Source organism: Schistocerca nitens, chromosome 3 (assembly GCF_023898315.1).
Source record: "Schistocerca nitens isolate TAMUIC-IGC-003100 chromosome 3, iqSchNite1.1, whole genome shotgun sequence".
NCBI classification, from domain to species: domain Eukaryota; kingdom Metazoa; phylum Arthropoda; class Insecta; order Orthoptera; family Acrididae; genus Schistocerca; species Schistocerca nitens.
The window spans coordinates 75,897,815-75,920,818 of record NC_064616.1 but is presented as its reverse complement, the minus strand read 5'-3'; the positions used below and the strand labels follow the sequence as shown (position 1 = coordinate 75,920,818).

At 39.4% G+C, this 23,004-nt stretch overlaps 1 protein-coding gene across 8 annotated transcripts in view; it reads left to right on the top strand.

Annotated features, from left to right (window-relative positions):
- LOC126248035 (phosphatidylinositol-binding clathrin assembly protein LAP) overlaps positions 1 to 23,004 on the top strand; it is a 176,812-nt gene that overhangs the window by 147,728 nt on the left and 6,080 nt on the right. Inside the window, exons 11-17 of one of the 8 annotated variants that reach the window (XM_049948652.1) lie at positions 6,658 to 6,787; positions 7,336 to 7,422; positions 14,106 to 14,795; positions 18,763 to 18,901; positions 19,855 to 19,957; positions 20,599 to 20,643; positions 22,358 to 22,567. In XM_049948652.1, the coding sequence (XP_049804609.1) occupies positions 6,658 to 6,787; positions 7,336 to 7,422; positions 14,106 to 14,795; positions 18,763 to 18,901; positions 19,855 to 19,957; positions 20,599 to 20,643; positions 22,358 to 22,567 (1,404 nt within the window). Of the gene's footprint in view, positions 1 to 6,657; positions 6,788 to 7,335; positions 7,423 to 14,105; positions 14,796 to 18,690; positions 18,902 to 19,854; positions 19,958 to 20,598; positions 20,644 to 22,357; positions 22,568 to 23,004 lie in introns of all 8 variants that reach the window. The other 7 variants (XM_049948651.1, XM_049948648.1, XM_049948656.1 and 4 more) reach the window with 7 other exon arrangements.

The window sequence follows — 23,004 nt, the reverse complement described above, 5'->3', positions numbered from 1 at the left end:
AGTCTTGCAGACAACAAACTTCCATATGATGAACAAAAAGTTTGAAGTATTCATCATACAACATATGTGCCTCACTGCATATCATCATTTGCAAAAAAAAAACAACTTTTCATATCTTCAATCATTTAAGATATAAAACCACAATTCGTGATGCACAAGGATGTGAATAGGTGTCATGTGTGACTGGATATAAAATCCAGTAACTTGAGAATGAAATGAGATCCACTTCTACTCACAGTTTTAAATAAAATCACTGCAATGTATGAGCTAAAATCAACCATGCACAAAGTTTATGCAATGTGATTTTTACCTCTGAAAAATCTTTTCAATTTTGTGCAGCATTTTACTTAATTTGATGCACTGCAGTGGCTATAGCATGTAACAGAAAGAAATTCTGTCCTTTATCGAGTAAAGATATCAGTCTGTAAGATGAGCAAAAGTCAAATTTTTTTTTTCACCTGATCGTTTCCGAAAAAGTGTAAGATACGTATTTCATATTGGCTGGAGTGCCCTCTCTCAGCACAGGCATCAGCATCTGATGAGCAGTACAGCCATAACAGAAGCTGACTCAGCATATAATACGAAGAGCACATGTGTAGTTGCGAAAGGGTTAAGTAAAAACAGCAGTGCTTGTTGCAGGGAATCATCCTGTGTCCCAGTCTCTGTAATTGTGGTAAGTTTTTTCCCAGTACACAACCAGGTATAACACACTACCACTCAATAATAGCTGATGCACTTGCAATTATAATAAATTAACTTAGAAATAAGTCTTGTGAGCTATCTCAACTTGGTACATTGCCTAGCCATATGCCCATTTCAGTAAAAAATCTACAGACATACTTGGAGCAAGATGCAGTGTGCCATATAAAATTACATTGTGAACACCTTGCTGTTTGCAAATACTACTATCTGGTATTGCCACGACATATTGACACATCGACTGATATTAATGGTTCCACTTTGTGCCATCACATTTCCACGAATCTTCTGCTTATACACCCATCTTCTGTACTTCGGTGTGCAGAAACAATTCTCACCTCATTCACACTGAGCTGCGACTGTGCCAGCATGCTGTTTGGAGGTAAAGTCTTCTTATTACATAAAGTGGCCTGGGGTGAAGAGCCGTTTATATGCGTGGGTGGATTGTGGTGGTGAGTCTTCATGAGGATGCAGACTGTTGGTAGCTCAGGTAAAAATATAAGAAAGCTAAAAAATTCTGTTGAGAAACATGCTAATACACACACTGTTTTGTGATGAGATGGCCTTGCCCCCTGTAGTGTGCGGTGTGGTTGACTCTCGGTGAGCTGTGATGGCCAGCTGTCAGCTAAGAAGACAGCCATGATGTCTAAGCCAGGAATGCTGATGCCCATAAGCTCACTCGTCAGTGTGTGCACCAATTACGTATGGTGTGGCTGGTCACAGAAGCCTTCTGGAGTTTTTGCAGGGTGACAGCCTCCAGGATTGGAATTCACACTTGCAAAAAAAGTCTCAGGGCACCAGGACATGTGCACCCTGGTAGTAGGATAAGCAGGAGTACCATCAGGGCAAGAGTGAAGTAAGCCTAGAGGCAGACCACCACTAGGAAGGCACAAAGTCGGGGGTGGGTGACATGCTAGATGATACCCAATAGACCCAAATTTCTAGTGACTGATGGCTTACCCGTATCTACCTAGTGTCCGGCATAGTCGTCAATGTAGGTAGGTGCTGCCAGACAGCAGATACCTCTGCTAGAACTGACAGCTATTTATACTATTCAGAAGCTTACTCATTGTGCTAATTTACTGCTACCAGCAATGTGCGGAGTAACAGACTGTGACTAAGCAGTGTAAAAACAGCTTGGCTTGTCCTGAAAGAGCCCCGTCTGCAGGATTGTGGTGCTCAATCTGTCCCACCTTGCAGTTCTCAAACAGCCATCTTGATGCAACAGACGTGTGCAACAGATATGCTGACACATTGGTGTCCACCAGCTGATGATGCTTTAAACTGCTGTGGTGGAACTGGTATTTTCCTCAGCATGTACTTTCTGGTGTTGCCCCCTTGCATTTTTTTCTACGCTATTAGTGCATTAATGTTCGTGAATGGGCGCTAATGACCTTAGTAGTTGAGTGCCCCAAAAAAAACCCACATGCAACCCAATAACCACCAGAAACTGTACTTTAATAGTCCTATCTGTTATATCTGAATGAAGTGACATCTGCTGTGGTCAGTGCTGCTAGCAGACTTGCTCACTACTGTGGGAGGCTGCCATGCATGTTTCCTGCCCAATAACATGATCTGCACCTGTGTGTTCTGTAGCAAAAATGGCAGTGGCAAAAACACTAGTTCAGATTTGATGAGGGGTGAGGTGCACATGGTGTGTTGCTTGTGTATGCTGAGGGCTGTGGCCTGCCATATCCTCCCATTGAGACAAGAGGTGGTGTTCTCCAGCCTCTCTGGCAGGCATTGTAATAAACATTTGGGGAGCAGCAGCCTCTGATACTGTGCACTACCTGCCAGCTTGCTCAGGTTCACCTCTTGTATTACTGAGAGGATGATTTGATGCATCTCTGACAAGCAAGTCACCATATGAGCCACAGAAGCGGATCTAGGATATTGGGTCTGGTGAAGGTAAGAAAGTGTCACAAAAATCAACAACTTCCTGTTGCCAGTTTCTTCCCTGTGGTAAAATTGTCCCAAATGTTGCATCTTGTAGGGAGAGCTGCTAAAAGAGTTCACTTTCTAGTAACTCACACTTTTCATAATTGGGCAGGTTCATTGTGTCGCTAACCTCACTGGTGGATTGGCTTCCTAGTAGGGCTACTACATGTCCATATTTGATGGACTGTTTTGTTATTCTGATGATGATGATTTCAGTGCATGTGAACCGAAGTGACAATCACTCCAGAGAGCTGGTGCTTCAAATGCTATGCAGTTCACTTGCAGTGCTGGGACAGTCCCAAGAGGGGAGGGGGATAGTGATATCTGTAACCCTTGAAATATGAAAAGTGAAAGGGTATGGGAGTTGGATGATTTGGTAAAGAGAAGATTTGGGGGGGGGGGGGGGGTGTTGCAAGGAAAGAAGTGAGCATGGAGCTGTGCAGTAGTTTGGAGTAGTTAGTGGAGGAGAGAGAGAGAGGTAGGATGAGGAGAATGCCAAGGGAGTGAGGGAATGCTTGAAAGGCACTACACACCTACACAAATTGGTGAATTTGGTTTTGGGGGCAGAGGGAGGACAGATAGCACAGAAATTGACAGTAAGTGGAGTCAACTCGAAGTTCATAGTGCCATGTTCGGTCAGTGGGCGGTGAACCTTGTCCTTGGCCACAGTATTTGACAGTTGCCATTCATCCAAGTGAACAGTTGATATAAGACTGTGCTTTAGTTTTATATGGAAGATACATGGTGTAGCTGGTTAAGCAGGGGACCTCCTTTCAATGGCATATGATTTGCCTATGACAGGAATAAAGTAAAATATGCTCTGCAAGTTCACAGAGTGGATCTTTCACATTAGTCTTTCGTAAGAGTATGACAGCATTGTGATAACACCATAAGTGTAAACAAACTTGTCAACTTGGCAATTCTGTAGTGAATTTCATATTTATATATCGCTTCTCCAATCTTGGTGCAACTGTTTTCACGCATAGTTCAGGAGATACCATGACATGAAGATATCGTAAATTCATTACTGTGCAAAATATAAGTGTTAAAATTGAAGCTTAAGAACCAACAACCTTGTCAATTTTGTAGGCTGATTGTTCCTGATTTACAGAAGGTACTTAAATTTCCATAGTTGAATAGTTACACCCATTTTTTTATATCCTGTCGTGTTTCTAAAATGTTTTGATATGATTGAAGCCCACAATTTTCTGAAGCTGTTGATACTGATTTCCCATATTTTGATTTTAAGGAAAATAATCAAAATTTAAACTTCAGTCAAATCAATGGGCATTCTCTTAGTTATGTGGAATATGGGTTAAGATAAGAGTAGCGTCACCTGTTTTTGAAAATAGGATGATACAAATAAATTATTATATGAAATAGTCAGTCTGAGATCTGATCTGGTTACTTCATAATGTTCTCTTCTGTGTCATATTGATTTCATTTTCTCAAAATCGATAGAAAACCATAAATTCATTTGTGTGTGTGTGTGTGTGTGTGTGTGTGTGTGTGTGTGTGTGTGTGTGTGTGTGTGTGTGTTTGTTTGCATTTTCAATTGACACCCCTAATATGCCATATTCCAGTGCACCATAACTGTGCAGATTGGCAACTTTGTTTTCAGTGTTAAATGCACAGAAAAGTTTACAGGGTAAGGATCAAAACATTTCAAGCTGACAAAGTATCATCACATTTTACATATTCTTTTTAGTTGTTTCTATGAAAATTTCCTAGAACTCTGAAAATCTTTTTGGAGCTTCATTCATAAAAGCTCTCTAAAAGATATTGTTTCATCATAGAGCCTAACATTTAACAGACTAATTTAGAGAAATAGCTAGGAGAACATAAGAGGTGAGGATAGATTTATTACTCTCATAACATATATGCTACTCATTGGATCAGGCTACAGCAGACATGTCAAAGTAGTGTTACAATTCACTTACGTGAAATTATAGCTGTGATTTAGGTAGTATAAACTTCAGTTGTTTGGTATTTAAACTACAATGTTCAAATATTTTAAGTTTGCTCTATTATTGTCGCTTTTTAAATAGTTTTTCTCCCTTTATTAGCTCTTTAGATACTATAAATTTGTCAAAAGTATAAAGTGGCACTCCTTATGAGGTGCATTCAAGTTCTAAGGCCTCCGGGTTCTCTCTCTCTCTCTCTCTCTCTCTCTCTCTCTCTCTCTCTCTCTCTCTCTCTGTTGTTCCCCCTCTCTAATTAACTACTCACCCGAAATCGATGAAACTGGCGTCACTTCTCAACGTAATCGCCCTGCAGACATACACATTTTTCACAACCCTGACGCCATGATTCCATGGCAGCGGCAAAGGCTTCTTTAGGAGTCTGTTTTGACCACTGGAAAATCGCTGAGGCAATAGCTGCACGGCTGGTGAATGTGCGAGACTGACGGAGACTGTCTTTCATTGTTGGAAAAAGTCACTAGGAGCCAGGTCAGGTGAGTAGGGAGCATGAGGAATCACTTCAAAGTTATCACGAAGAAACTTTTGCGTAACTTTAGCTCGATGTGCGGGTGCGTTGTCTTGGTGAAACAGCACACGCGCAGCCCTTCCCGGACGTTTTTGTTGCAGTGCAGGAAGGAATTTGTTCTTCAAAACATTTTCGTAGGATGCACGTGTTACCGTAGTGCCCTTTGGAACGCAATGGGTAAGGATTACGCCCTCGCTGTCACAGAACATGGACACAGTCATTTTTTCAGCACTGGTGGTTACCCGAAATTTTTTTGGTGGCGGTGAATCTGTGTGCTTCCATTGAGCTGACTGGCGCTTTGTTTCTGGATTGCAAAATGGCATCCACGTCTCATCCATTGTCACAACAGACGAAAAGAGAGTCCCATTCATGCTGTCGTTGCGCGTCAACATTGCTTGGCAACATGCCACACGGGCAGCCATGTGGTCGTCTGTCAGCATTAGTGGCACCTACCTGGATGACACTCTCCGCATTTTCAGGTCGTTGTGCAGGATTGTGTGCACAGAACCCACAGAAATGCCAACTCTGGAGGTGATTTGTTCAACAGTCATTTGGCGATCCCCCAAAACAATTCTCTCCACTTCCTCGATCATGTTGTCAGACCGGCTTGTGCGAGCTCGAGGTTGTTTCGGTTTGTTGTCACATGATGTTCTGCCTTCATCAAACTGTCGCACCCACGAACGCACTTTACACACATCCATAACTCCATCACCACGTCTCCTTCAACTGTCGATGAATTTCAATTGGTTTCACACCACACAAAATACAGAAAACAACTGATTGCATGCTGTTCAAGTAAGGAAAATGTCGCCATTTTAAGTATTCAAAACAGTTCTCATTCTCGCCGCTGGCGGTAAAATTCCATCTGCCGTACGGTGCTGCCATGTCTGGGACGTATTGACAATGAACGCGACCTCATTTTAAAACAATGCGCATGTTTCTCTCTCTTTCCAGTCCGGAGAATAAAAATCTGAGTCCTTAGAACTTGAATGCACCTCGTACTTTCATCACTTTTGGTGGAATACCAAAACAATGCAGAAATGTTGGCCTATTTTTAAGAGGTATTAGTAGTTTATTTTGGGCTATCTGTTTGATTATGATTGGGAGTAAAATGTTCTTCACAACTTGCCGATAAGTTCACAGCATTGCAAAACTGTGCCCTTTTCTCTTAGGAAATGAGTTGATGAAAAATTTCGTGCTGATTTGTAAGCATTTTATGGCTTATGAATGTTGTAGAGAGGTAGAAGGGTAAGTGCGTGTCATAGATTAGACTACTTGCAGAAACCAAAAGTACTTCGGGAGCAAAGGCATGCATTTAAACAGAAACAAATTGTTCTTTCTGGGATGAATATTTTTAAAAAGGAAATGAGTGCAGAGAATATTCAGACAACTGTGTTGGATGTAAATGTTATAAGAGAGAACTTCAGTATTGTGTGCTCAATTTCAGTTCCTGGCAAAGGTATAGTATCTGTAAATTGTATTTGTGGAGAAAAGAGCAGCTCTTTCGCATTTCACATTGTTCAATTGTTTCAGCAAATCGTAAAGGCATCAGATGACCTTCTGCAGTTGAGTGGAAATCCATTTGCAGACATATTCTCAGCAACACCACAGCCAGTGTCTGTTCCAGCTGGGAAGACTTCAACGGACATTTGGTTATCAAATGGTAAGCAAAGACACATTGAATTTGAAATTTGATCATATTGAAAGAGCACACATCCTTTCATGTAAATAGTAACTTACAGCAAAACGTGACCTATTGTTGTACTTGGGTGATGGGTGAATGAAAACTATTCTTGTGCAGGGTTCCAAATAAACCTCTTAGGCGGTTTTCTGCACCTTATGTTTATTGATCTTGATAGATGTTCATAAAATTCTAGTAGAATGATTTTTGGAGTTTGGCGAAGATCGAGAATTGAACCAGAATGATTCCTTCAGAGAATAAAACTGAAGTTTGAACTAGTCAGTAACTTAGTGACAAAATATCCTGCAATCCTTCCTTTCTCTCTCTCTCTTTCTCTCTCTCTCTCTCTCTCTCTCTCTCTCTCTCTCTCTCTCTCTCTCTCTCCCCTACCTCTCAGGCTCTATGATTTTTGTGAAAATCAAATGGGCAGGTTAAGTCCTGGCTGGCAACTAAAAGTTGTTTCAAAGATAAGTAGATAAATTATTGGATTATGGAACTGGTGGAATACTGACATCTCATACTTTTTTTAGGTTTCAAGCCTACACCAGTTTCCAGCACAAACGCATTTGTTTCTGACCAGAACTTCACATCAGTTTTTGGAGGTGGTGAGGCAACAGGTAAGTTACTAAGTAAAAACTTGACAGTCTGCAGGCTTAATGGTTTCAATTGAGAAAAGATTTACTTTGGAATGCTCTTTCAACTGGGGAAGTGTTCATGACTGAAGTTTGCCAACAGTTGCAAAAGCAAAAAACATAAATACATTCTGATTTAGTGCTTTGGGAGGAGTTTGGGCAAAGATGTTAGGAAAGTTGGGGGAGGGGTAGAGGGAGGGACAAAACTCCAAAAGTTTAGTAGATTTGAAAGCCCAATAGCTGTTACATGCTATGTAGTAGTAATTATTCCTCTTAGTTTCATTGTGTATGGTGTCAGTATGTTGTGTTGCATGGTGATTCGGTGGGTAAGTGCTAGACAAAAAATTTCAATGTTAAGTTTTCAATCTTTAGGCAGTCCTTGGTTCTTCTGTCATTTATTGCTTCTTCTACCTCTGGCAATGATTCTTTAGTGTGAAAAAGGCCAAGCTGCAGTATGTTAAGAGTCCATTCAACTGTAGGTCATCTGACAGGGTAAGTTTCCGAGAAGTCAGAAGACCATAAGAGCATAACACATGCAATAAGAATATGCTAGGGGGAGAAACAAACCAATGTTATTTGTTGGCAGAACATTTAGAAAATGCAACAGGTCTGCTAAAGAGACAGGCTCCATTACATTTGTTAGGCAACTTCAGGAGTATTGCTGCATGATGAGAGATTAGTGTCAGATAGGACATCAGAAAAGTCCAAAGGGCAGTTCATTTTTGTTATGAAATAAGGGATAGGGTGCTATGGATATGATATGAAAACTGGGGTTGCAATCATTAAAAAAAGTGTTCCATTGCCACAGGAGGTTTGTATGAAATTCTAACCCAACTTTCTTCTCTGAATGTAAAAGTATTTTGTTGGTGCCCACCTTTATAGTGAGAAATTATCTTCATAACCAGAGAAATCGGAGCTCACATGGATCGATGTAGGTGGATATAAGCTTTCAGCACATGTAAGTAAAGACACTTATGGACAGAGGAGGAGTTGCCATATATGTTAAAATCTGTCATAGTGTGAAAAATTTGGAAACTAAAAATTTTTGTGTAGAGCAGCATATAGAAGCATGGGCATGTGAGCTTAAACTAAATAATGGCACTTCCATAATTGTAGCTGTATATAGGTCCCCATTGGGAAATTTTCAAGTGCTTTTGAAAAACTTGGATTCTTTGTTGTGCTGTCAGACAGAGGAAAGCAAATTGTTTGTGGGGATTTCAATGTAGATTTTCTGAAAGAGTCAGATAGAAAGCTTGGCCTTGAAGTATTACTTGTTTCTTTTAATTTGACATAAGTTATTAATTTTCCTACTTGGGTGGTACAGGAAAGTGGCGTGGCACATTGATAGATCTTTTCATAGACAAAGATAAATTTAATCAAATAAAAACTTTCCCTGTTAAGAATGGTCTGTCTAGTCATGATGCACAGCTAGTTGGAGTATATGATATAGCTCCATACAGTAAAGCAAAACAGTCCTCCAAAATATTGCGTTCAATTAATGATTTAACAATTCAAAATTTTAGGGAAAGCTTGCAGTAGTTAGACTGGGATGAGGTGTGCAGGGAACATGATGCTAAGTTAAAAGTTAACTTATTTCATGATTCCTTTGAGAGTATATTTGAAAACTGTTTCCTGAAGAAAACAGTAAAATATAATTGTAAGAAACCATGTAAAAAGCCGCGGCTTACTAAAGGGACAAGATATCTTAAAAGGGAAAAAGGGCGACTGAGAGCACAGGAAGACTGTGTTTCTATCAGACACAGTGAAAAGTTTGTCAACAAGTCAGAGGTAGAAAAACATTATTAATAATCATTTAAGCGTTGTAGAGAAAATAGGATCCAGCTGTTCATTAGAAAATGCAAGATAGTATATGGAAGAGGCCGTACCTATGCAATTTGATAAAAGTGAAATTCAACCCCTCTCTCCCACTGAAATTAGGAAAATAATAAATTCAGTCAAAAGTAAAAGCTCACATGGAATTGATGGCATATCCAACAGAGTATTAAAAAATTGTCCCCCAACAAATAAGTAGGATTCTCAGCTACATAGGTTGTAGGTGACTGAAACAGGGCATTTTTCCAGATAAACTGAAATGTGCTGTTGTTAAACCATTGCATAAAAAAGGGGATGGAGCTGATGCTAACATCTACTGCCCAATCTCATCTGTGACAGCTTTATCCAAAATTCTTGAAAAAGTAATGTATTCAAGAGTAGCATCGCATATTCGTAAAAATGAAGTACTAAGAAAATGTCAGTTTAGTTTTCAGAAAGGCTTTTCAATAGAAAATACTATATATGCTATCACTGATCAGATATTAAATGCATTGAATAACCAAACCTCACCCACTGGGACACTTTGATATCTCAATGGCTTTTGATTGTGTGATTCATGAAATTCTTCTAGATAAGCTTAAGTATTGTGGTATGAGTGGGACAGTGCACAAAAGGTTTAATTCATATTTGACTGGAAGAGTGCAGAAGGTTGAAATTGACAGTACTGATGGTCTGCAAAAACCAGCAAAATCCTTTAACTGCGGAGGTATCAAGAATGGTGTCCCACAGGGCTCAGTCATGGGTCCCTTATTGTTCTTAATATATATTAATGACTTGCCGCTCTGTATTCATGAAGATGCAAAGCTAGTTCTTCTTGCCGATGATAAAAGTATAGAAATCACACCCAACATGCCAGAATCAGCTGAGGAAATGGCAAATAATGTATTTCAGAAAATTAAGTGGTTCTTTGCAAATAGACTCACTATGTTTTGAGAAAACACAGTTCATACAATTCTGTACAGTAAATGGCATAAAACCATTGATAGAGACTATGAACAGAAATATGTTGCTAAGGCAGAATACTCAAAATGAGAAATTGAATTTGAAGAAACATCTTGATGATCTGCTGAAACAGTTACGTTCAGCTACTTACGCTGTTAGGGTTATTGCTAATTTTGGTGATAAACATATTGGTAAATTAGAATACTATGCCTATTTTTCACTCACTGTTTTCATATGGCATCATATTTTGGGGCAGTTCATCATTGAGAGAGAGAGAGAGAGAGAGAGAGAGAGAGAGAGAGAGAGAGAGAGAGAGAGTATTCATTGCACAAATGCATGTAACCAGAATAATAGCTGGAGCCCACCCAGACATTTCAGGAACTCCGGATATTCACAGTACCTTTGCAATACATAGATTCACTTATTAAATTTGTCATTAATAACCCATTCCAGTTCAAAAATAACTGCAAAGTGCATAGCTACAACACTAGAAGAAATGATAATCTTCTCTATTCTGGATTAAATCTCACTTTGGCACAGAAAGGGGTGAATTATGCTGCCACAAAAATCTTTGGTCATTTGCCAAATAGTATTAAGTTTGACAGATGGTCAACCAACATTTGAAAGCAAATTAAAAGAATTTCTGAATGATAAATCCTACCCAATAGATCAATTCTTAGATATGAAGTAGTAACTAAAAAAAATATTTTGTGTAAAGAAAACTTAACTTGAAGTGACACGTTCCACATCATTAGGAAATGTATTTATGTATGTATGTATGTAATAGTTCTTCCCGTGCACTGTTACAGAGTGGAATGGTAGAGAAATAGCTTGAAGGTGGTTCAATGAACCCTTTGCCAAGCAAGTAATTCTAAACTGGAGTAATTGTGTAAAAGTAGAAGAGGTTATGTTCTGAGAGCATGGATGGAAGACAGGTGGTGCATGTAGGGCAGCTAAATTTATATTTGATTTTAGCCATGAAATTTTGCAGTTTATTCACAAAGTGTTTCAGAACACCAAAATTAAAAAAAAAAATTGGTCACAAAGTTAACATTTTCTATTCATATGGTAGATTTCAAAATGGGGAGCCACACAGTTAAACATAACACACTTTGTTGGTAAAATGATTCACTTCGGATACTTTTTGATGCACTCCTTTTTCTCTGTAGCTGGCACATGCACACGAAAGTCTTACAATGAAATGTAGAGAATAATATTTTGTCTTCTGGCATAACTTTCCAGATTTATTTTGCACAGTGGTGTGTGCCAGTTCTTGAATAAACTTCCCCCTACAGTCCAGAGAATCATTTTTTCCAACTTACTTTTGGTAAAAGACTCACTTGACAGTGTCAAGATGTGGCCCAATACTTGACCATATTTGTGTGTTCCTGCCACAATGTACTACCATGTTCTACAAATAACCTGAAAAAAATTAGATAACATCATTCAAAGTCTTGATAGTTGTACAATAATGAGTTTAAGAAGACTGAGGTTCCATTTCCAGAACCTGAGGCTCCCATTCACAACCGAATTCTGGTCAGGTGCACGCACATCACAAAATCTTGTCTTGACGAGCAGTAATTGATTGCACCTTATAACATTGAATATAGTTCACAGTAACATTCATGTTAGCAGAAAATGGGGAAAAAGAATAGCTATATTAGTCTATTTCATGACATCAATCTCAAAATTATTAGTTATAGATACTGTATACAGGAAATAAGTTTAACCACATAATACCAGACTCGATAACAAAGCAAAAAGACATGTATATCTGACAAACATGACTTTCCACGTGAGGAAACTTTTGTTGCTGTGATACATACAAATTCACTTTTAGTGTAGTATGAACTGGTTAATTGGTTACAGAAAGTTTGGAGTTCTAATGGATCCACTGAATTATTTATTACTACTTTGTTGTGGACTTACTGTAAATGAACATGTCCTTTCTTCTGAGCAGATGTCGTCAAAACACATACTTTGTTCAGTATGTCCTGCTGATCAAACAACGTAGACTATTCAAATTTTATCAGTCCCACTGTCGTCGGTCACATATGCTGTTGCTATGCATGCTTTACTTTCAGTGGAAGATTAAATCTATTCCTCATCCCTACACACTTCTAGCCATGAAACAATAAGTTGTCATCCTAAGCACATGGCTCAGATGACCCAGCCATATCTACACATTCACACCAAACAGATGCTAAGTCACTGCACTCAGAACTGTAGTTTCCTAAGCCTACCAGCTGAAAAAGGTTGAGAGAATGCTGAAATAGTTAAGATCATGTCACCAGAGGCCAGCAACTGTGTCTCGTGAGAAACTGATCGTAAAAAGAAACAATTCTAGTATTTTTGCTCCAGATCGTCCCATTTGTTTTAATGATAGTGATTTTTGTAGAAATTTTCAGTAGCTTCAGATTAGCTGTAGCTGCAGACAAGCCCATCAATCCTATTTGCTTGTGCACAGCTTCCATGAATCCGGAAGTGATTGAAGGAAGCTTTGTGCAGCACATAGAACTGACAGGTTGTTCTGCAACAAAAAATTAAGCTGAAGTAGATAGAAATTTGAATGAAAGCATTAACCATTATTAAGACAAATATGCAAATAGTTACATAACAAATACAAAAACAACGAACTCACAGACACATGCCTTCATTTGATACTGTGCCCGGCTTTCATAAAATGAAAAAACAAAACTGTCACAACATAATATTGTGTTGACGTAAAGTTAGGTGTTGGCATATGTAAAGGAATTTACAAGACTGGATAAGTATAAAATAGTAGTAAAGTGCAGCGACTTCTAAAATTAACTCGGCATGGTTATTTATGACTAGTATTCTTGCTTTCAAACAGAGAATTTAAGATTTTATACTTTATCTTCCATATTGTGTGTTAACGTTGCAGCACTTCGTCCACTTGTGCCCATATTTAGGAACATAATTAAGTAGGAAAATGTCTCCTTAAGTTACATTCATTGTGCAGTTCACTGAACTGCAGATGTGCTTACAGTGTGGAGCTATTCCTGTTCATAAAATGTCACAGCTTCAGTAATCTAATAAACACTGATTAGTGACAAACAAGGCAGCCTATGTAGCTTTTGGATCAATCTGTGGAAATGTAATTAAAGAAGGTATGCATAAAGTTCATGCATGTACAAAAACACGAAGTAAAAATTATAACTTGGTAGGTTTAATTGTGTTGTGAATCTTGAAAACCATTTAATGATTACTGTGAATCTTTAACTTTAGATCCCAAGACATTTAGGAAAATGGAAAACGTGAAATTACTTCAGCTTATAATTTTAGAGTGGAGCAGATTGGTCAAATAATTTTGCAAAATGGCTTCTGGTGTGAAACTCCAGTCATGAACAGTGTTGTTGAATAATTAAATTTGAATTCAGTTTTTGTAACATAATATAAATGCTATGTACTCATCTGCACTAAGACCATAACAGCACAGATGCATGATACCTTTCATTATAACATACTGCTTGCATTGCACTTTTTAATGTATTTCTTCAAAAACATTTGTCTTTATCAATTCTTCTTTCTCACCTCTCCCGATGTAGCTTTACTCGGTGATTTTTTGCTGAGAGTTACTTTGTACTGAGGAATTGGGCCACAGCTTTCATTTGAATGGCTGTAGTGGTACTGGCCAATTAAATTGTTCAAAATTGAAAGCTATATATTCACTTAGCTGTTACAAAGCAGATAGTGTTAACTCACAAGCTGCATCTGATTCTGCTGTTAATCAGGAATATATCATTCCAGTCACTCCTTTATTACCTGACAAATTTTTGTAATTTGTAGATGACAGATACTCAGATTTGGCAACAACTTCTGTATAACCCTGTCCTGCTATTCTGTTCACAAATTGTTGTTCTTTCCGCAAGCTGCGACTGCCGGGACGGCTGCACCGAATCCCTTCATGTCCGACTTTAGCCCGGCTCGTGGAAGCCACCAGGAAACCACCTCCTCAGCCATGGCCACTGGGTTGGGGATATTTGACGAGCAAACAAAAGGGGGGGATAGTGGGAATGATCTTTTTGGGAAAGATTTTGGAGGCGGTCGAGACACTGGCTTATTCACAGGGGGTGAGGGACTCTTGCAACCCACAGAGGTATCAGGTTTAGAGGAAAAAAAGGTCAGAGAGGAACAGTCAGTGTCTGATAATAGCATTACAGAGGGATCTGCCCAGATGGCTGCGAAAGTGGCATCACCTCCACCTCCCCGTCCTCCTCCTCCTGCTACAAGTGGAACACCAAGGACGGACTCTCCTGTGCATGCTGGAGGCTCTCCTAGCAGACCTGCTCCTGCCAATATTCCATCAAAGAGTGCTTTTGAGGACCTCAATGAAAGTATTCGCGCTGCTCTGGGTGGCTCACCTACGCGACCTCCACCCTCTGTGGGGTCAGTCACGACATCTGTGCCTGCATCGTATCCTGCGCAGCCTATGTATGGTGGGTTCGATATGGGGATAATGGCCGGAGGAGGAGGAGGTGGAGGTGTGGCGTTTGGCCAGACACCTGCTGGTGCTCCTATGGGCTACGGCTCACCAGCCAAACAAGGAATGGGCATGACAGGTGACTCAATTGGATGCTGTTGACTTCTGCTTCTATGTTACACATCTGCTTATGGCTTTCTAGTAGTTGCCAGCTTTGCTTTAGCCAGTGTGTCAGGGTATTGAAAAGTTAATGTTCAGTACTTGCAATTCAGAAATACTTTGTAAGTAAAACTGATCATTTTTTTGTATAAATAGTCATCACCCTTATGAAATTCAAGACACAATTTAAAAATGCAATATTAAAATTTAAATTTGTTCAAAGTTCACTTAAATTTCTACTTATGTGTCTTTAAAAATGCATAAAAATTGAAATTACTATTTAAATTGGCAATTTTTCCATTTCAATGATTTTTGAAGTTTCACAATAGTTCATCTTAGGATAAGCTTACATAGTGCTAATATGAAGGACTTTGTATACATAATCCTCATGACATGTTGTTATTTATATTGTAGTTTGTATGTTGCATTAAATAGAAGATGTAGAACATAGTAACATTGAATGGGTGAATATATAATGGAAGGTTATCAGAGGCATTAAGTTCTTCGTTAGGTGTTGGATCTTAAAGCATTGGAGGAATATTATTTGTGCTTATTGTGTGCATGTGTTGCAGTATCTCCTTGCACTCCATGTTGTCAATGTGCTTGTTACGTGGCTATACTGTACTAACATAAACAGTTTTGTGGAGGAAGAACTAGCCTTTATTTTCACCTATGTGCAAAGTAACAAAATGAAATGACAAATACTGATACAGTAATAACAAATAATTCTGAGGCTGCGGCATTGCCCAACCCCCAGATGTCTGATGTTACGTAATGATGGAGATATTGCTATGGAGATCTTAGTAACTGCATACGTGGAGGAGGAGGAGGAGGAGGAGGAGACTTTCGTGGGGAAACTAGCAGTCTCATATCATGGAGAGAGAATTTTTTACAAGAAGGTACGGCCAAACTTTCAGGAAACATTCCTCACACACAAATAAAGAAAAGATGTTACATGGACATGTGTCCGGAAACACTTGATTTCCATGTTAGAGCTCATTTTAGTTTCGTCAATATGTACTGTACTTCCTCGATTCACCACCATGATTTCATACGGGATACTCTACCTGTGCTGCTAGAACATGTGCCTTTACAAGTACATGACACATGTGGTTCATGCATGATGGAGCTCCTACACATTTCAGTCGAAGTGTTCGTACGCTTCTCAAAAACAGATTCGGTGACCGATGGATTAGTAGAGGCGGACCAATTCCATGGCCTCCACGCTCTCCTGACCTCAACCCTCTTGACTTTCATTTATGGGGGCATTTGAAAGCTCTTGTCTACACAACCCCGATACCAAATGAAGAGACTCTTCGTGATCGTATTGTGGACAGCTGTGATACAATACGCTATTCTCCAGGGCTGCATCAGCGCATCAAGGATTCCATGCGACGGGCGGGTGGATGCATGTATCCTCGCTAACAGAGGACATTTTGAACATTTCCTGTAACAAAGTGTTGGAAGCCACGCTGGTACGTTCTATTGCTGTGTGTTTCCATTCCATGATTAATGTGATTTGAAGAGAAGTAATAAATGAGCTCTAACATGGAAAGTAAGCGTTTCCGGACACATGTCCACATAACATATTTTCTTTCTTTGTGTGTGAGGAATGTTTCCTGAAAGTTTGGCCGTACCTTTTTGTAACACCCTGTATATATTGCTGTCGAAAATTTTGATAGTGTCAACAGCGGGTAAACAAAAGGATGGTGTGCGTTTTCCATTCTGAACTTGAGCTTAATGCAAATGTGGTTATAGACCATGCTGAAACTTAGCTTATAGTAATTAGTTAATTTGCAGATCCTGTCAATTGAATAGCAATTTTGCTTAAGAAGCACCTTAGTTATTGTAACTATGTAATAGTTTTAAGAAATAAGACCTTGGTAATACTCACACTTGTAAAAGTTGAATTTTAATTTTGACATTACATTTCTTTGGAAGTCTAGAAAGTAATAAGATACAAATTCACACACTGCATGATAAAACTAGTATCACAGTTGCAAAAGCTGTTGCATAGTACTTTTAAAGTACACAACATTGTTTCGAAAGTTTAACTAGGTGATGTAGTTTCTCCTGGAGAAGGGGTTACAGCTTGTTACTGTTAATACTGAGTGAAAAATTTTTTTCTATGAGGGAACTTCAAAAGAAAAGGTATGAAACACTGTCATATAATTGAAGTCTCTTCAAAAGTAATCACCAGAGGCCTGAGAAAAACTACCCAATGGTATCAGTAGCTGAAAGATTACCTGTTCCCAGAATTCCTGCCACTGTGTCCTGCAGTTAGTCATCAGAGTGCTTCCTGATGTTTGTTTAGCAAATAACATACATGTAAGTTGCAGGGCAGCATGTCCAGGCAGTAGGGCTGATGTTAAAGTTGGTCGCACTTGAACTTGGCCATTATACTTTGTGTGACCATGGAGGCCTGTGGACACAAGTTACTGTTAAGTAGAATCAGTGGCACCACCCTTCCCCTCCCTCCCCCCTCCCCCCTTTTGAGGAACCCATGGTGTCTGCTGTTGGACTTCGTAGGCTACAGTGTCTCTCATAGTACATACCACTGTTAATGGTTTTTCTGTGCTTGAGGAATTTGATGAGTATTTTACCTTGGACATCAAAAATGAAGTGAGCATAAACTTGACTGCTGAGTGCAAATCTTTGAACTTTTTTGGGGATGTGGCAACATTACATTCGTGTTTCTAGACGTGACTTATATCCCAGAGTAGCATACACAAATTTCAACCTGTTTGGTTGTTATGTTGTTTCATATCTTTCCATTTGATGGATATTGTTTCAGCTATTTAAACTGGTTCTTGATAGGGTCATTTATTTTGTTACTACTTACTGACTTTGAGTGAGTGAGTGAGTGAGTGAGTGAGTGAGTGGTTTTGGGAGGAGGAAAAAGAGACTAATCCTTCAAACATTAGTCTTTGGCACTCCTAAAGACAACAAAATTATGGTATTTACCAAAAAATTAAGTGCTAATGGTTCTTACTTTCTTCTAGTATTCACTCCCAACTTGGCATGCTGTAATGGCAATATTTTTATACATAGTAATGTCTATCCATGAATTTGGGACCTTGGGAGAAAACTTAGGGCATTTACCTTTCGGAGATCGAAAGGTAAAGAAATTGACCTATTTTCCAAAAAGGTTAAGATCCACCTCAAACATAGTAGGCTTTTGTTAGCCTTTCCTGTTTGTATTGTTTAACATTTACACTTCTGTTACTTTCATTTAATTTCCTCCCAGTATAAGAAGATAATTTGAGAGGATAGTGTTTAGTACTATGTGCATCACACATAAGAATGCTCTCATCTCTTCTTGAGCATTAAGTCAAGGTTTAACATAACCTACTGCCTCTTTTTCCTCCAATTTGAAGTTTTGTTTAGTAACTTGCTACTAGAGCAGCATCAGGATTGATAATTGTAGTAATATCACAGTAGTAAAGACACTAGGTTTCTGTAGTAAGTGATTTTAATTACATATAAATATAATCTTCCTCATTAGATTTAACAGACTAATAGTTATGGATATTAAAGCAGATCACTGTCATAATGTATGCATCATTAAACATAATTTCCATATGCTCAGTAACAGAAATCACTGGAACTTAAATGCTGTGAACGGTCTGTAATTCTGAGAACTATCCATTAATGCTTCAGTTTGTAGACGTACGTGTGTGTGTGTGTGTGTGTGTGTGTGTGTGTGGACTTCATTTTGGCAAGTCCCAACACTGCTTCGTGGTCACCTGTGCTACTCTCTGCTAATAAATTAAACTAGAAATTTATGTTAAAAGCATGTTGGGGTTTCTTAAGAACTAGCTTGGTTTTGTTGCTTGGCTGGCATGGTGGCGGTCGTATGCTTGTTGATGCGCTAGGTTTTGATGGCTTGGGCGATGTGTTGCTACCATCTCAGCAACACAGTGGTGGTCCTGGTCCCGTTTCAGCAGTCCCAGGCCTAGCTGCCACTGCTGCAAGCTCTGTACCTGCAGACAGCAGCAGTAAGGTGCTCACTGGAGACTTGGATAGCAGCCTTGCTTCTCTGGCACAGAACTTAACTATCAACAAGGGCAGCACTCAGACTGTGAAGTAAGTCACTGTAATTTAGATTGGTCTCCATTTTTAGTAATAGAATGCCATTGGAAAGCACTGTGAAAATGAAAGCTTCTTGTAGTTGCCGGAATACTGTTAATTACATTAGTATAATATATTTGAAAGGAAGATTGTTGATATGGTATACAGAAGGGGTGCAGTGATTAACAACAAATTGGTGAACACGTTCTTCAAAGAAAAATTTCTCAGTTGGGGGTGGTGTAATCGGTACCAAATGTGCCAATTCTGCAAATAAGAAATGAAATACAGCTTCAAAAATATTAGTAGTGGCTCCCCCCCCCTCCCTTCCTCCCCCCCTCCCCCCTCCCTTCCTCCCCCCCTCCCCCCTCCCTCCCTCCCTCCCTCCCTCCCTCCCTCCCTCCCTCCCTCCTCCGTTTGTGGAGCATGTACTAGGGTGCATTGTGTAGTCTTCAGTTTGAAGATGATTTCTAAAATAGTTGGGCAGTAATGCCTACGACAGCAATACTTAATTTTAGGTTCTTCATTTCCTTAGGTTACCAGAGGAACAAAATTTCACTGCACCTCATCTATTTATGCCTTTACTGTACCTGTACAGTGCACAGTTCAGATTGTTAGATCAGGAAGTGGATGGGGGAAGACATTGGAGATAACTTACTTTTAAGACATACAAACAATGGTTTGTTTAGCATTAACTTACTGAAAATGTGGATACAGTATTTAAGTTCATAAATAATAATTAGCAGCTGCCCCTTTGAATATCCTGTACAGTATGTAATGTTTTAACAAAAATTTAGTAGTAGTATCTCTTTTTATGCATTTAGTTCATATTACAGACAAGCAAAAAACCGCATCTAATTCTCAAGTTGTATATACAGAACAGGTGCGTGCGTGTGTGTCCATGTATATGTATGTACGTACGTACATCTCTTGTTTAATTCTTTCCTAACTATTGAAATAATTTGATACAGGGGTGTTCAGTGGAACTCTCCCAAAAACGCTGCAAAACCAGGAGCTACTGGTTGGTCCCCACAACCGATGGCTGCAACGACTGGCGCTGGGTATCGACCTATGGTAATTGCTGCATTAAAATATTTTTTTTCTTTATGCTGCTAGAGTATTTGGGTACTGCAATTTGTGCACCCAGCTAGTTCTGTAGAAGCAAAATGAAATTTTTGAATAGTTCTGCACCTTCTATAAATTATCAGTAAAATATTTGTAGTTCAAGAAATATTTAAAAATATTGTACTCTATTTGAAGTTAGTGATAGCATTTTCTCTCTCTTTCTCTCTCTTTCTCTCTCTTTCTCTCTCTCTCTCTCTCTCTCTTTCTCTTTCTCTCTCTCTTTCTCTTTCTCTTTCTCTTTCTCTTTCTCTCTCTCTCTCTCTCTCTCTCTCTCTCTCTCTCTCTCTCTCTCTCTCTCTCTCTCTCCCCCCCCCCCCCCCCTCTGTCTCTCTGTCTCCCCCCCCTTTACTCTGAATATTGTCAGAATTACTTAGCATGTTTGGCATGGATTTGAGTACAGTTACTCAGTGATTTACAGAAAGTCCTTTGTGGATGTGTATGAAGGACATCATTTCTTCTGGGCATGTCTGCAGCTTTTAAATTGCTATGTTAATTCAACTTGTAATAATTTTTGCTGTGCTTTTCATAGTGGTGTTTGGTTATAGTATATGGCAGTGGGCTGAGCATGATGCTGGTGATTAATATTTCAGGGGCCCGGAATGTCCAGTATGCCATTTCAAGCATTATCACCTGTGGTAAGTGTTTTAATTCATTACTGAAACTGCTTGGGCATGCTTTGTTGTGTTATTTATGGTGTTACAGTGTACTGTATTAGCAGATTTGCAAAGGAGATGCAGTTTTTCAGCGATGTGTCATTTCAGCATTTTGTATCTCATCTTGGTATAATTATTGTTTACTTTCAATGTGTCTTAAAATTGTTTAACACACACTGTGTGTGTGTGTGTGTGTGTGTGTGTGTGTGTGTGTGTGTGTGTGTGTGTGTGTGTGTGTGTGTCAGACAACAGATAAATTTAACTACTTCTGAGGAATTTAGTTTGTCATAAGAGGGTACAAAATATAGAAGTGGGGGAAAAAAAATTGAAACACAGAGTGCTTCTGTGTGTTCCTAAATCTGAAAGATTTCTATTAGTTTCATGCCAGTCGTATAACAGTGGTGCTAGTAGCTTCACTGGGGATGCAAATCAGGTTTGCTTTAAATACATACGGTACTGGATGTGTTGGTTACCTCTGGCTCTGGACTTGGGGGAGTGGGTGTTGTTTTTTAGTCAAGAATGCCTTTAGAGCCACAAATACAATTATCAGCACCCCACTGAGTTTTAAAAAATCCTGAAAGACTTGGCAGTAACGCAGCCTATGTACACGATTGTTGGCAGTAATGGTCGTGATAATGTAGGGTCACAAGAAGACTGGTCTCTGGATGTTCGTGTCACTACAAACATGGATGATCGTCACATTTGGCGCGTGGCTCTGGTGCGTCATACTGCATCTGCAACAGAAATTTGAGGAGCAGTTGGCACATTGACACAACGAACTGGTTCAAATCGGTTACTTGAAGTACAGCTCTGAGCCAGTCTCCCTGTAGTGTGCATCCCATAGATGACAAACCACTGCCATTTGCGACTTCAGTGGTGTCAAGTGAGAGCTCTTAACAGAGCAGGGTGGAGGGCTGTTGTGTTTCCTGGTGAAAGCTGGTTCTACCTCAGTGCCAGTGATAGCTGTGAGTTTAGGTGGTGGCCAGTTGAGGATGTGTAACCAACCTGTCCGCTTGCTAGGCACACTGGACCCACAGCTGGAGTGGTGCAATTCCTTATAACAGGAAGAGCACTCTTGTGGTTATCAAATACACCCTGATTGCAAATTTGTACACTAATCTGATGATTGGACATGCTGTGCTGCCTTTTTGTGAGCAGTATTCCATGGGGTGTTTCCCAGCAGGATAATGCTCACCCACGTACTGCTGTTGTAGCCAAATGTGCTCTACAGTGTGTTGACATGTTGCCTCAGCCTGCCCGATCACTAGATCTGTCTCCAATCAAGCACTTACTGGACATCATTGGACAATTCAAGGATTATTGGTCCCTGTACTGACTTACCAAGTGCAGCAGGCATGGAACTCCATCCCACAAGGTAACATTTGGCATGTGTAGAACACGATGCAAGCATGCAAATGTGCTTGCATTCAACACTCTGGCAGTTACACTGACTATTAATGTACCAGCATTTCACATTTGCAATGGCTCATCTCGCACATACATTAATCTGTTATCTTGCAATGTGAATCAGTTAAATATGTTACATAAGCAAATGTAATTCAGTTTTCATTGCTCTACATTAATTATTCTTTGGTGTTCAAATTTTTATTTCCAACGGTGTATTGTAGCAGAATGTGTGAGCTAAGTGCACATTTTGGCTAACAGTATGTGTCTGAGGATTTTCTTTATATCATAGAATTTGCAGGGCATACGACCAGTAGGTGCTGTCCCTATTATGGGTAATCCTGGCATGATTGGAGGTGGTGCTACCATGATGGGGAGCCCTCGAATTGGGGGACCGGCACCTGGTATGATGGCTGCAACACCTGCACCCACTTTGAATGCACAGCAAGCACAACAGCAAGCCCAACAAGGGACACAACTTGATCCTTTTGGAGCTTTGTAGGTAAGCTGTCATTCTTCTTGCCTTCCAGAGGATAGGCTCACATTTGATGCTTAAGCTGTGCTAAAACTGAAACAAATTGAGTCATGAACTTTCTAGCAGTTAACTTATCAATTAAAAGCTACACCTACAACAACATTAATTAATGTTGCATAAGAAAATGTTAAATTGTGAATGACATTTCCTGACATTGGTGGACCATTTTCAGTATTTGTTGACAATCTAACAATTATAGCATATCTTAGTTACAGCTACATGAAACACACATTTTCTGATCTTGGTTATCATGGGGATTTCTTAAAGCATGTTTCATCATTGTTGTTGTTCAGCTAATGAATACTTAACTACTGGGTTTGATGAAATGGTTAATGCACTTTCTGTGGCACTGAAAAATGAACTTGATATGGTAATGTGAACATCTGCAAATAAAACAAAACACA